This window comes from Uloborus diversus, unplaced genomic scaffold (genome assembly GCF_026930045.1).
Source record: "Uloborus diversus isolate 005 unplaced genomic scaffold, Udiv.v.3.1 scaffold_601, whole genome shotgun sequence".
Lineage (NCBI taxonomy): Eukaryota > Metazoa > Arthropoda > Arachnida > Araneae > Uloboridae > Uloborus > Uloborus diversus.
In genome coordinates, this window is record NW_026558793.1 from 30899 (window position 1) to 46004 (window position 15106).

Consider the following 15106-nt stretch of genomic DNA (forward strand, 5'->3'; position numbering starts at 1 on the left):
TCAATTTCTTGTTCTTTAATCTATGATTTAAAAAAAATAATTTTTGTTAAAGCATCATGTAAAACTTATTTGCAAAAACCATTAAAAAAAATTAAGTTTTTTTTTTGCACCTAAATACTGCACATTCCTTTGAGTTATAAATAGAACTGAAATTAGTTGTCTTGGTAGTGTTGTGAATTCCCTTTCATAACGCTACCAACTGTTACACAAGGAAGTTTTTATGTAATTGTTACTGGTAATTTTTTTCAGTAAAATCATTTTGGAGGAAAATATTATCAAATACTCATTAATTAAACCTCATTAATATCTATATTTATGCATTACGAATAGTGCAGTGAATAATAATTGATTAGTTTACACTGCTTTAGCTTTAGCATAGTTTTGGACAGTTAAAGTTAGTTTCGGACACTTTTGGACAGTTGTAGACAGTTTTGGACGGTAAAAACCACCTGTCCTGTCCTAAACCAGTTTTGGACAGTCCAAAACCCAACCCTGGTTTTAAGTTATGAAAGTTATAAATTGCTGTCTTTCTCGCATACACAGTGAAAATTTAATGTTTATATTTTATCAAATTTTCAACATTTTAATTTCAAATTTTGGCATTATATTTCTCTTATAAACAGTCAAGTTTTCTGGAAGTTTGGAAAGATTTGATGGAAAACTCTGCATTTTATAAGCTAAAAACTTGCGTGCGTAATTTTTATCTAAATAAAAATGCTTTTATCTTCTTGGGGGGGGGGGGGGATATATGACTTATTATAAAAGTAAGTGGAAATATAAAAATGTTGACATAGTCCATAAAGTTATTTCTAAAATTTATAACTTATTCCCAGTTATTTAAAATGGAGATTAATCAAACTTCAGTTTTCTTAATTTGTTGCTGGTCCCCTCAATCCATGGATGATTTACTTTTTATTGGAAACTATATGCTGAGCATAACTTTTATGTGACACAAGATACTGAACAGTTAGTCTCTTATTTCATGAAAAATCTGTAAAAATATCAATTTTTGAAAATGCCCCTATACTTATGGTGATATAGTGAGTGATATACTTTTTATTCTTATTTAATTTACTTATTGGAAACTTAATTTTAGAACTTAATAAATCTTAGTTGAGATTTTTTAGAAAACTTTCCTTTAAAAAAATCAATTGTTAGATTCTTTATTTGTCTTTAAAGTAAAATATTTATTAAAGAAATTTCAAAAGTTAAAAAAAAGAAAATTCAAACCAGCTTAACGGCAGTGGTGTTTGTAATCCGAAAGTTTTGGGTCGCTGGTTTTGAAAATTTTGGACTGACAACGATAAACTAACGCTAAAAAATTATTTCCAAAAAAAAAACCTTAAAAATGGTTTTTTTAATGATTTTGTATACATATTTGTAGAGTTTTTGGGAAAAGAGGGGGTGGGGGGGGTGGGAGGGAATCAAAGTAGAGTTTACTCATAGTTCCTGAAAATTTCAGTCTTCGGAAAGTTTTAATTGACTTCTATCACCCCTGTTAACGGGTAGCTAGTCACCACTTAGTTTTACAATATTATTGTCGCAAGTTATGAAAAATTTTTATTTTGGGAAATCATTTTATAGTTAAAGCTGCTTCTCAAAAGTTCTAGTTAATTGAAAGATTGATTATAATATCCCCTTTTGGTAGGAAAAAAATAATTTGTTTATATGTAAATTGTTAAATACTAAAAAATTTTATGATGTGTCGGAAGCAGAAAAAAATTACTAAAAATTTTACATTTGTAAATGTGTCCTTGGTAGCAAAAAGTTAAATTTAACTTGAATTACAACAGGCATATTGCTTGTCATTGTTGTAATAATAATAGCTCAACTCATTATATTTCACTGCAATTTGATTTTTGGTAAGATTTCTGTTTTTCAAAACATAAAACAGTAATTACATTTTCACAAAACACTAATTTAGATATTCTTTTTAAAAAATGTATGTATTTCTCGAGAAATTGCATCCTGTGAGTCACGGAAAGTTACAAGCAAAAGTCGTGGAAAGTCATGGATTTTAAAACTTTAAATACAACAAATACCCTGTATGTCAGAAAAGTTCCCATTTTTCTGTAAATACCATACATATTTTTCACATCTTATTGTAGGGATTTGTTGCAAGGCCAACAAAAAATACTGATGGAACTTTGAATTTGATGAATTGGGAATGTGCAATTCCTGGGAAAAAATCGGTGAGTATTTGAATGTAATGTTAATCATCTTACATTTCCACTATTAAAAAAAAAAAAAATATTCACTTTTTAAAAAAATTACAGTAATACCTGATTTAACGATTTCCTCAATTTAATGATGCATTTCACTGATCTGGATTTGACTGAATGTCTGCTCACCAATTTAACAATATCCTTGTTTTAAGGATAAATTTTTCCCGTCCCTTGACAATGGTTAAATCAGGGTTACACTCTACAGGGGTCTGTCCAGGATTTTTCACAGGGTCCGTTTTTTGTCAAAAATCAAAAAATTTGAAAAACCAAAACATTTTGTGAAAAATTTTTAAAAAATTTGCAAAAAATCAAAACATTTTTTAAAAAATCAGAAAAAAATGCAAAATATCAAACAATTTTGCGAATAATCAAACAATTTTGCAAAAAATCAAAAACTTTGGAAAATCAAAAACTTTTGTGAAAAAATCAAAACATTTTTTGAAAAAATCAAAAAATTTTGTGGAAAATCTGAAAACATCAAAAATTTTTGTGAAAAATCAAAAAAAATTGAGAAAAAATCAGAAATTTTTTTGCGAAAAATAAAAAATGTTTTTTTTCCTAAATGTAAAAACGAAATTTTAGAATTTGGAGATGGTGCAAACTGCATCATTGACACTTAAAGTTCAGTGTTTTCCCTCTTTTCTGTTGAGAATATCATTCTTCGGTGTTTTTCTAGTATGTGGTAGGGGGAGGTATCGTTCTCTCTCCCCCCCCCCCTCTACAGTGAAGGTGTCAAGAGTATAAACACTGCTTGTAAAAAAAAATATTTTCGATAAAATTATTTTAGAATTGCATTTTAGAGTCCTATGATAAACATGTTGTTAATATCCGGACACAGTTGAAGCAAAAATAATAATAATAATAAAATAAACAACATTTTAATTTTTGGCTCATAAAAGAAAATGGATTTTCGCTTTAAAAACTTGAAAGAAACGTTGTTAGAATCCTAATATAGTGAAGTTAGCTCGAAAAAAGTTAATTATCCTTTTTAGCATTGAAAAATTGAACCCATGTAACTTTTTCCCAAAAGAACAGCTAAACATCGCACCCGTCAGATGCTAAGTGGCATTAAGTTTAAAATTGGTAACCCTATCTGAAGCGATCACGCTCCCTCCCTCCCCCCACCCCTACTATCCTTGCAGTTCTAAGCTCATTTCTCTGTATATTATTGTTTATTAAATCATGAGTGGGGAGAAAAGTGCCTACGATGGCTTTTCAGAGAAGGTTGATGCTTTTTCAGAGAAGTTTACAGCATCACCGCTGCATAAAACAAACAAGCAAAATTATAAACCAAACTGACTTTCAGCCGCCGTTAACCCATTAAACGCTGGTATTGCATTGACGCAACGGTTATAATAAATATCCATAGAAACTATACTAGAAATCTAATTTTTTTATCGATTGCTAATTTGAATTTAAGAATATTACAGGGGTGATTGTGTTCCGGTATTTTACCGGATTTCCGGTATTTTCATCTTGATTTCCGGTATCTTTATCTTCTAAAATACCGGAACTTCTATATTTTCAGAAAAACCCACTTTTGTAAAACTTAGGCCAAATGTTTAATGAAACACCAAAAGTCCAAATTGAAGAAGTTTTGTTTGGTATAAAGCGTAAGCTACGGTCACATATTTTGTTGTAAACTCTATGGTAATTATCAAAGAACAGCTGGGTTGGGGGATGGAATAGAGGCTAGATAAGAAGAATCTTTGAAAAATTTCAAGAAATGAGAAAATTTAAAAGAATTTAACTCCCACCATACACATGGACGTATTAAGTCCAATTAAAGTTTCGAGTTTTAGCCCCAACAAATAATTATGTATATAAATTATTTATATACATAATGTGTACATACACGTAATATGTATATATATATATATATATGCCCATCAAAACACTTTTTCTTCTTGGAAAAAAAAAAGTTCAGGTATTTTTTCATGGAGTCACAATCACCCCTGATATTAGTAGAAATATGTTAAATAAAAAAATTGCTTTAAGTTTCTTTTTTTATGTATGATAAAAATTGTTTCTCTCACATGTTTTTTTTTTTTTTTGACGAAATTTGTGATCCAGTTTTCTGTCAGAAAAAAATAAAAATAAAAAAAAGTTTTGGTTTAGATATGAAGTACTTTTAGTCAAGGTCACTTTTTATCAGAATATTCCTCAAAGAAACTGCTTCTGCTGGGGAGGAGGGGGAAGTAAAAACTGGCGTTGCGTGGAGTTGACACAACGTCAGCGAAAAAGGGGTAGACTGACTGTCTGTCTCAATTGCTTTAGGGAAGAACTATATTTCGTTTTTATTATGCGCGTTTTGACTGTGGAAGCTTTTTTTTTCATCTCTGCCTTTTGAAATGCCTAGAACAAGATATCTAACTTTGGAAGAAGTATTGGAACAGATTTTCGAACAAAACTCAGATGATGATGATAATAAAATGAAGAAACAGATATTGTTGTTGTACTACCAGAAATAACAGAAGCTAGTGATGAAGAAGAAGGCAATGACAACATTTTAAATAATGATAATGAAGTTTTACCGGGCGATACTGCAGACGAAGTTGAAGTCCACGTAAAAAAAAGTTCAATTCTTCCAAATCCCGTAGTAAAAAAACGAAAAACAGAAGATTGGCGATGGACAAAACAGGAACCAATTGATAGGTATTACCCAAAAAATGAAGAACAGGTCCCCATTCAAGCTGTAAGACACACTCTAGAAGGTAAAGCTAGTGTTGATATTTTTTAATCTTTTTTTTTTTTATTCTGATGTTTTATCGCATCTTGTAGAACAAACAAATTTGTTTGCCCAGCAAAAACGATGGAATGACAACGCTGTTGTGACTATGGGTTCAACCTATGGTAAAATTGAGCCTGTCAAAAACGTTTCTCGCTATTCCAGAAGCCAGAAGATTTCTGTTCCTCAACCTTGTATAATTGAGCAATACAACATGAAAATGGGCGGTGTCAGTGGTTGGAAGTAGCGCGCTACAAGTAGCGACGCTACTGTAGTGGCTACATTTTTTAGTAGTTTGTAGTGTAGTGCACTACTTTTTTAAAAAAGTAGTGTAGCGAGTAGATCGATACAAAAAATTAGTAGTTTGTAGCGATTTCAGGAAACTACTTTTAAATAAACTTCCGAAGAAAAAAAAAGAATTAAGGTTCAAACGAATTTGACTGGTGCAAGTTTTAAACAAGTGCATCAGCGGATACGAGAAATAAAGCTCTTAAAAATACGAGATAACTTCAGATATATCGTTTTGACGCCATTAGTTTGTTTGTCATCGTATTTTTCATATTTCGTCAATATTTATATTGAATAGAGCTTGACTTGAAAAGAAAGTATATGAATTAGAGATAACAGCCAATTTTGTAACTCCTTTGTTTTTTCTGGCTGCCGAGAATGTCCCATGGATGAACATTTTAGATTTCAAAGAGTTGTTCCAAGACTGTAAAAGCACTTATTTTCGCGAAAACCAAGGCATCGGTAATTTTGCGAGTTGAAAATTTCGGGAATTTTATATGAACAGACCGAAAGTTGAAAAACAAAAGTACTTCACGAGGCTTAAATTTTCGTGATTACGACGGGAAAATTAAAGTTTCTTAAAAATAATGCTTCTACTTTGTTCACCAAATAAAGAAGCTGTAAATGTTATAGAAGATGTTACTAAACTGACCTGACCGGCTTACAATAAATACGAGCATTAGAGTGCTATATGGATGACCCAGTTGCCAAATCGATTAACTCCACTTTTTGAAAAAATCCTCATTTCTGCTTTAATAGTGCTTAATCAATGCTTAGAATGTGAATTTATATTAAACTTTTGGCTCAGTACATTTCTGATCCTGCGATGGCAGAAAATGTAACACGGGGGCCCATTCACTCCTATGGATAACACTATCTTCTTCATCACTTTTCTCGACTTTCTGTTTTATGGAGTTAATCGATTTGGCAAGTGAAACATCCACATAAAAGTACAATAACGGACATTTTTGGGAAAAAAAAAGAAAAAAGAAATAATATATATTTCTTAGTAATATTCCATGTTCAGATGGGCTAATTTATCAATCTAAACCTTTTCCCGTTCACTCTTCGTACGGTGTGTGCGTTTATTAGGGTGCCCCCGAAAAATCAAAAGTTGATTTTTCAAGTCGCACACCCTCGGTATTTTCACTTGAAAGTCAAAACAATTGTAAAAAATGTTTCATATAATTTGAACAACGGCAACCAGTACTGGCTTTCTTCTGAGAGTTAAAACCAGACCTGCGTACTAGACCAAATATATATATTTTTTCGAAGTTCGAAACTTCACGTTGATAAAACGTTGGCTCTATAGCCCCACATGTACCAGAAACATATTTATCCAAATTTAAAAAAAACTTTTAGGTATAATACACACTTGGCCTAAAATTTATAATTTTATTTACATTTTTTATACATATTTTAAAAAAGCAAGGTAAATTTAACGAAATTATCAAGATAAAAAATATGAGCAGTAAAGTAGATAGCGTTAAATAGAAATTTTTGCCCTCCTGCAATATTTAAATCTCCTACATTACTCAAAGATATGCATTTTTTCAAGGTAAAGTTAAATTTTCATTTTATTATTTTTTTAAATATTATTATTTATTTACAAATGTTGATCTGAAAATGTGTTCGCCAATAATTTTTGAACTTGATATTTTGTTTCAATTAATATGTAGATAAATAGAAATAAAAAATCAGTTTTATGAAGAAAATTATAAATTTTATGCCAAGTGTGGGATATCTAAATGTTTTTTTAATTTGAATAATTGATTTTATGGTGCATGTGGAGTGTGGGATATAGGGGCAACGTTTTATCAACAAAAATTTCGAGCTACTAAAAAAAGATTTTTTTTTTCAATTTGTCCTGGCATACTCGTACCTACAAGTGCTAGCTTAACCTCTCAGACACAGTTCGGCACGGGCTGCCTTTGTTCAAATTGCATGAAACTTTTTTTTTTTTTTTACAATTGTTTTAACATAAGAAGAAAAATATAAGAGGGTATGCCTCTAGAAAAATCGACTTATATTTTTTGTGGGGCACCCTAGTCTGTATGCTTTTTATTTACTTATTTTCTTAAAAAGTAGCGAAGTAGCGGCTACATTTCAAAAGTAGTTTGTAGTTGCTACATTAAAAAAAAAGTTGTTGTAGTTGTAGTTAACTACATTTGTTACGAAGTAGTTGTAGTTGTAGTTCGCTACAAAATAAATGTAGTTTTTCCAACCACTGGGCGGTGTTGATTTGTGTCACAATTTAGTTTCAAATTACAGAATTAGAGTCCAAGGGAAAAAATGGTGGTGGCCAATATTCTCCAATTATATTGATGTTGCATTAACCAATGCTTGGAAACTTTCAAGACTATCGAAAGAAGAAAATAGAAAGCCACTATTGGATTTTAGGCCAGAGGTTGCACTTCATTTTTTACAGACCCCTTATGATAGTGACATGAAAAAGAAAAGTCCAGCTACAGGACGGCCAAGCAAATTCAGCTTACCAATGCCTGTATCTGGGGGACATTTTATCGTAAGGTCGACAGTCAATAAAAGACTACGCTGCAAAAATTGCTACAGCCAAACTATTTATCGCTGCAATGTTTGTAAGGTTGCACTTCATCACGATTGCAGCGAAACTTTTCATGTGTAACTATAAAAAATCGATGTTTCCTCAAAATTTATAATTTCTAAAATGCATTTATGTGCTTATTTTATATAAATTTCAGTTTCTTCTAAAGTGCTTGGCATGGTTAAAAACCATAACTAAAATTATAAAAATTTCCTGTGTATAAAAAGCATTGAAACTGCTGAAGAATTTCTGATAAAACTACTTAGCATTAATACTCCTTTTCCGCTGACGTTGCGTCAACGCAACACCCTGTATTTGTAAAAGTAAGTGCATTTTTGTTTTGTTTTTTTAAAGCATATTACTATTATATAGGTTCAGAATGATAAGTTTTATGATTTTTATCCAAAAAAAATAACGATTTCGAGTTTCGGCGGTTGATGGATTAATTTTTTTTTCTCAAAGGAACAAACAGCAAGCATTATATTTATTTGACCGTAGTAATAATTTATCACTTGCGGGATTGGAACATGACAAGCCCAAGTAGCATTAACTCATTGGATTTTGCTCGGCTGATCATAGACTCCTCCTAAACTCATCGCGTAACGCACGCTGATATTGTTGTCATAATTAAAGTTAAGTTTAAAAATCCAAAGTTTAAGAGATTTAAACTAAGCCAACATTAACTGGCCGTGTAATGTCAAGTTGGAGACAAGCAAAAAACATGTTTCAGAAAAATACATTTATTAAATATGACTAGAACTATAATACAATATCCCCATAAAGAACACCCCCAAAATATCACAACAAAAGTGGTTCCAATAAGTAAAAGAGAAATGTCACCAATCAGTCGATGAAGTCAGTGGCCAGTCCGAAGGATTTACAGCCAGGAGCACAGAAAGTCTTCGGGAACACACTTCAGGAACGCCCTTAGTAGGAAGGCAACGTTAGACAGTTCGGAGATTCGGCGAACATCTCAGGTAAAATTTTAGGAACTCACTTCCCCGGCAATATCAATTGGCCGGACACAACACAAGTGTTTCTTCTCCTGGACTCATTCTAATTCCAGGACTTGGAAAATTTCAATACTTGAAAAGCAAGGTGAATATTCATCACCATTCACACACCACTAAAAAACCCCCGCTAGCATCGCGGGGAACCCCCCCCCCCCCTCCCACACGTGAGCCCAGCTAGGCTTCACGATCAAAACAAAACTGGGGACCATTGAGAGAAGAGAGAGAGAGTGCTGCCACTCGCCTCAATATATATGTTTTATCAGCCAATGAGATTCCAAGCCTCGATGACGTCACCACACTAACTTCTACTTCCACCATCACTCATTTGTTTATTCCACTGCCGAGAATATTCGTACTCCTCTCCATAGCACGTGCGGTCAACAAGTGGAATTAATTCGAATCAATCGGGTGACAACTCAACTTTTTCTGAATCGACACATCGAGACATGCAATCTTCAATGGTTTTAGTAAACAGTCGCCATTAATTATGGCGTGGGGGATTTGTCGATTGGAAGTGTTAGCACCAACTAGTTGAATTCTACTTTTACGAGACTGGGCTTAAAGTAGGTAACAATTAACTTTAAAATATTTTCTTTAAATTATCGGCTGTGGACCGAGAATAAAAAAATAAAATAATATTTTATGCCAACAAATTCCCCCCTTCTGGGTCACACAGCACGATACACTTCAAAACGACATGAAAACTGACATATTTCAAACAACAATTTTTAAAAATTTTAAACACTTTTGAGAAACATCGAAAAATTTACACATTTGAATATTAAACTTTTACATTTTCATAATTACCAAAAATGAGTTTGCACATTTTTTTCAATGTACCCCGAGTCAGAGGCTTGGTAAACGTATCCGCAGGATTTTCTGCGCTTTTCACATATTTTAATTCAAATGTATTCTCCTCTACTAAATTTCTCAAAAAATGATACCTGACATCAATATGCTTTGTTCTGGAATTTTCTATAGGGGAATTTGAAAATTCTATTGCAGCTATATTGTCATAATTAATCACAGACCCGTTAAATTTATATCCAGCAATTTCAAAATGTGATGTTTCTTCTAAAATTCTTTTTAACCACACCACCTCTTTTGCTGCTTCTGTTAAAGAGATATACTCAGCTTCCATGGTGGACAATGAAACACACTTTTGTTTAAATGTTCGCCAGATAATAGGTACTCTGTCAATGTAAATAATAATTCCCCCCATCGAAATCCTATCATCCCTATTAGCAGCATAGTCTGAGTCAGAAAAGCCATTGATTTTAATTTCATTTATTGCAGATAGACTTAATTTATAATAATTTGTATATTTTAAATAACCTAAAAGTCTTAATAAACACTGCCAATGTTTTTTACCCGGATTTGCTTGAAATTGAGATAATAGATTAACCAGGGGTCTGTCCAGGATTTTTCACAGGGTCCGTTTTTTGTGAAAAATCAAATAATTTTGTGAAAAATGAATTAATTTTGTGAAAAATAAAAAAATTTCGCAAAAAAAAAAAAAAAAAAAAAAAATTCTTTGTTAAAACGAAATTTTAGAATTTAGAGATGGCACAAACTGCATCAATTAAACTTAAAGTTGAGTGTTTTCCTCTTCTACGTCGAGAAAATCATTCTGGATTTTCTTTCCTAATATTTGGCCGGGGGGGGGGGCATCGTTCTTTCAAGTATCAATATTTATCTACCATTCTACATTATGTTAAATTATACTAGATATATTTCTGTACAGTACTTAAAATACTTGTTACAAAAATATAAATAAATAAAATAAAATTCAGAATAGGGTTCAGCATTCAACGTTTTGACCCAAGACTCTTAAAAAGCACAGAATTTCATTTAAAACTTTTAAATTCCGTGATTTTAACGAAAATAAAAAGATATTTCAATTGTTTACCTCTTAACAAAGCGTAATAATCATTAAAAATTCGAAAAATCGGATCCCCATAGCGGATGCAAAGAGATCGCAATTCTCAAAGTGAAGGCATCAAAAGTATAAAAACGGCTTGTAAAAGAAATATTTTTGATAAAATTATTTTAAAATTGCATTTTAGAGTCCTATGATAAACATATCATTAATATCTGTGGACACAGTTGACCCAAAAAATAAAATAAAATAAACCATCTATTTAGCATTTTAATTTTTGACTCATAACAGAAAATGGAATTTTGCTTTAAAAACTTGAAATGAGAGTTCTAACAGAAATAAAGAAACTAATCCTAATAAAGCGAAGTTAGCTTGAAAAAAGAACAAAATATGATTCTCATATCGGATGTTAAAAGATTGCATTTTTCAAAATGTAGACATCTAAAGAAAAAAAAAACGGTAATTAAAAGAGTTTATTTAAAGTTAATCATCCTTGTTAGCATCGAAAAATCAAAACCCATATAATTTTCTCCCAAAATAACAATTAAACTTTGCACCGCACCGTAAAAACGCAAATATTGACAAGCTGGAAAAATGATGAGAATATTTTCTAATCAAGTCATTATAAAGGTTCAACGCCAGACGCTAAGTGGTGATAATTTTGAAGTTGGTAACACTATCTGAAGCGATCATATTTTTTCCTCACTCTTACTATCCCTTTGCAGTTCTAAGTTCATTTCGCAGATATGTATTATTATTGTTTATTAAATCATGAGCAGAGAAAAATGCTTACCAATGCCTTTTCAGAAAAGTTTACAAAAACACCGCTGCTAATTAGCTGTGATAAAACAAACAACCATTATATTAATTTGGCAGGAGCAATTATTTATCACTTGCAGGAGCATCCCAAGAGTGCCGTTTTTTTTTTTTTTTTTTTCAAAATTAGCCGATTTTGTATAAGCTGATCCCTCTAATTTGACTTAAAAAAAGGTTCCAAAAATTATCGGTTTATACACAGAAATATGCGTTATTTTGCTTTTAGATTTGCTCTTTCGATAAACAATTTGACAGATCCGATCTTGTTTATCAGAATTTTGTGAAGGGTCCGTTTTGTTTGATCAGGATTTTGTGAAAGATCCGTTTTGTTTGATCGGGATTTTGTGAAAGGTCCGTTTTGGTTGATCGGATTTTTGTAAAGGATCCGTTAACGGACCCAAATATCCTCAGGCCAGACCCCTGTTAACTGTATAGGCAATATCCGGTCTAGTTTTCCCTGCTATATAGGATAAACATCCCAATAAATTGCGATAAGGTACTTTCTCCATTTCTTTTATTTCTTGGTCCGTTTTTGGACAATCACCTAAAGACAAAATTGCACCTTTCGCTATTGGGAGGGTCGAGTATGGGTATTGATACTTTTTAAAATTTTCACAAACTGTCTTAATATAAGAATTTTGGTGTATAAAAATTCCCCCGTTTATTTCTTCAAATTCTACCCCCAATAATTTTTTAGTTCTCCCTAATTCTTTAATATCATAATGTTTAGATAAATCCTGAATTGTTTCCTGAATTATAATTTCATTTTTTCCAAAAATTATGTCGTCCACATACATCAATAAAAATACATTTCTATTTCTTGTATAAACACAGTTACTACATTTAAATTTCACAAAATTTAGACCTTGGAGAACCCTATCAATTTCCAGGTACCAATTTCTCCCCGTTTGATGGAGACCATATAGCGATTTCTTTAGACGACATACCCAGTCTTCTTTTCCTGGGATTACAAAACCCTGTGGTTGTCGCATATAGATTTCTTCATGCAAATCAGCATAAAGATATACGTTTTTTGCGTCTAATTGAAAATGGCTCCAGCCTAGAAATATCACCAGAATTGAAAAAAACATTCTGATCAGGGAAAAATTGATAACTGGGGAGAAAACCTGAGAATACGATTCTCCTGCCACCTGTATTTCCCATCGCAACCAATCTGCTTTTAAACCTGGCAATTTCCCCTTTAGCATTCCTCTTCAAGTCATAGACCTACTTATTACCAAGAACTGGTTTACCAACTGGCTGGGGAACCAACTGCCACACCCCCCTTTCTTGAATCACTTTCATTTCTTCCGACATGGCTTCTTGCCAATGTTTTACTTCTGGGGTTTTTAAGCTTTGATTATAGTTTTGGGAAATTAGCACTTCTGACAAATTTGCCTCTGGCTCGGGTTCCATTTGTTCATTAGAGGAATTAAAAATATCAAACAAAGGGTTATAAGGTACATTTTTACTCTTGAAATCAAATAGTTCAGGATTGTAAACAATGTTATTCTCCTTACAATATTTTTCTACATCATTGGGTGACCTCAACCTTGTTTTATTTCTCTTTTCATAATAGTAGATATCAGTACGGTCCCCTTTCTTTCTTTTCACTGCATCCCTTACCCATTCAATTTCCTCACAAGGGGTGGGAGCCTTTATTTCATCTGTCTCTTTATCTAAGAGAACTTCACTCATAGGTTTAATAAAAGAATAATCATCATCATTGTCTACATTCCCATTCAAGTTTGATTTCCCCCAAATTAAATTTTCCCTGAAGTCTACATTGATAGTTTCAAAAATTTTCTTTAGCTCTGGGTCCCAAATTCTGTACCCTTTTGCTTGGGTTGCGTAGCCCACCATTATGCCCTTCCTACTTCTTGAGTCAAATTTCTTTAAATTTGTTTTGGCATGCCTCTGTAGGCAATACATCCAAACCTCCGGAAATGCCTTACTGATGACTTATTTCCCCAGAGCAGCTCAAATGGGGTTTTCCCCCTTTCCTTTAGAACTGTTCTATTCCTGACATAGTTAAAGCATAAGGCGGCTTCCGCCCAAAATTCTTCCTTTAGTCCAGAGTCTTTCAGCATCGCCCTAACCCCATTCATCAAGGTCAAATTGTACCTTTCTACTACTCCGTTTTATTCAGGAGTATAAGGGTTGGTTCTCTCTATGCTGATGCCCTCTTTAATTAAATGGGTCTTAAAATTAGAATTTGTAAATTCCCCCCCATTATCAGACCTTATGGCCACAATTTTCTTGTTGAGGGCTCTGTCTACATGCCTCTGGTATCTAAGAAAATATTTAAAAGCTTCATCTTTTGACTTTAGAAAGTAAATAGTGGACTTCCTTGAAAAATCATCAATTATCGTAAAAATATATCTTTTCCCCCCTAGTGACTCCACCGGAAATGGCCCTGCTAGATCCATGAAAAGAAGCTCAAGTTGTCTCCTAGACCTTATCCCTGGGGTGGACTTAAATGAACACCTTCTTTTTTCGCCATAATACACGGCTCACAGTCTGGCCGGTTTTTACCTTTTATATTAAGCCCTTTGACACAGTTCTTTTTTTCAGTTTCCAAAATACTATCATAATATGGCAAAACTGTTCATGCCACAACTCTAGGTCTAATCCTTTGACTTCGGTTACATTTACATTTGGTGGTGAGTCACTACTTTGATTACTTAAAAATGAGGTGGGTTTTAGAAAATACAATTTATCAATTAAAAATGCAGGAAAAAGTTTGATACCATCATTGTTAAAAATACATATTTTACCAGGATACCACCTTAAAGAAAAACCAAGACTGTCTATCCTGGATCCAGAAAGCAAATTTCGTCTAAGTGTTGGAGCATAATAGACCTCATTCAATGTGATGGTTACTAGCTTACCATCTGTCTTAATTTCGAAAACAATTTTCCCTACCCCCTCGACTTGACTATTTACATTGCCCACAGCTACCTCCATTTTTGTATTTTTAACAGGCCTCAATTCACTAAACAGGTCCCTATCTTTACAGAAATGTGCCGTGGCACCTGTATCCAGTAAAAATACTGGTATTTCTTCCTTCAAATTTGTGTTATTGGCCTGTACTCCTGATACTTTACTGATGGTGCAAAACATTCCAGCCTTAGGGGTATTACCTTGTTTGGAAAAATTACGATTACCTTTATTTTGAGTGTTTGGTTTTCTGCTCCAACACTGAGCCGAAATATGCCCCCTTTTGCCACATGTGAAGCATACTCTTGTTTCAAATTTATTAACATTTTCAACTTTCCGCCCAGTCTGGGGTTTATTTTGAACAGAAAAAGCATTAACACCTGAACTACTATTTCCGAATTTTTCATTTCCTAAAAATTTTAATCTTCCCTCTTCTGCCAAAAGTTCATCCAAAACATTTGAAAAATTAAATTTCTTTTCATCCCATCTATAAATATTTTGTACTATCCCCTGAAATTTTGATCTAAACTACGTATTAGTTAAAATCCTTTTAATTTCTCATCCATTTTATAGCCGTTCTCCTCAAACTGTCGGAGCAAACACTTCAATCGAGCCACGAACATTCCAATAGTTTCTTTTTCATTAATTCTACTA

At 32.7% G+C, this 15106-nt stretch overlaps 1 protein-coding gene across 1 annotated transcript in view; it reads left to right on the plus strand.

Annotated features, from left to right (window-relative positions):
- LOC129233664 (SUMO-conjugating enzyme UBC9-B) overlaps window positions 1–15106 on the plus strand; it is a 66657-nt gene that overhangs the window by 20447 nt on the left and 31104 nt on the right. Inside the window, exon 3 of the mRNA XM_054867640.1 lies at window positions 2109–2192. Within this exon, the coding sequence (XP_054723615.1) occupies window positions 2109–2192 (84 nt within the window). The remainder of the gene's footprint in view (window positions 1–2108; window positions 2193–15106) is intronic.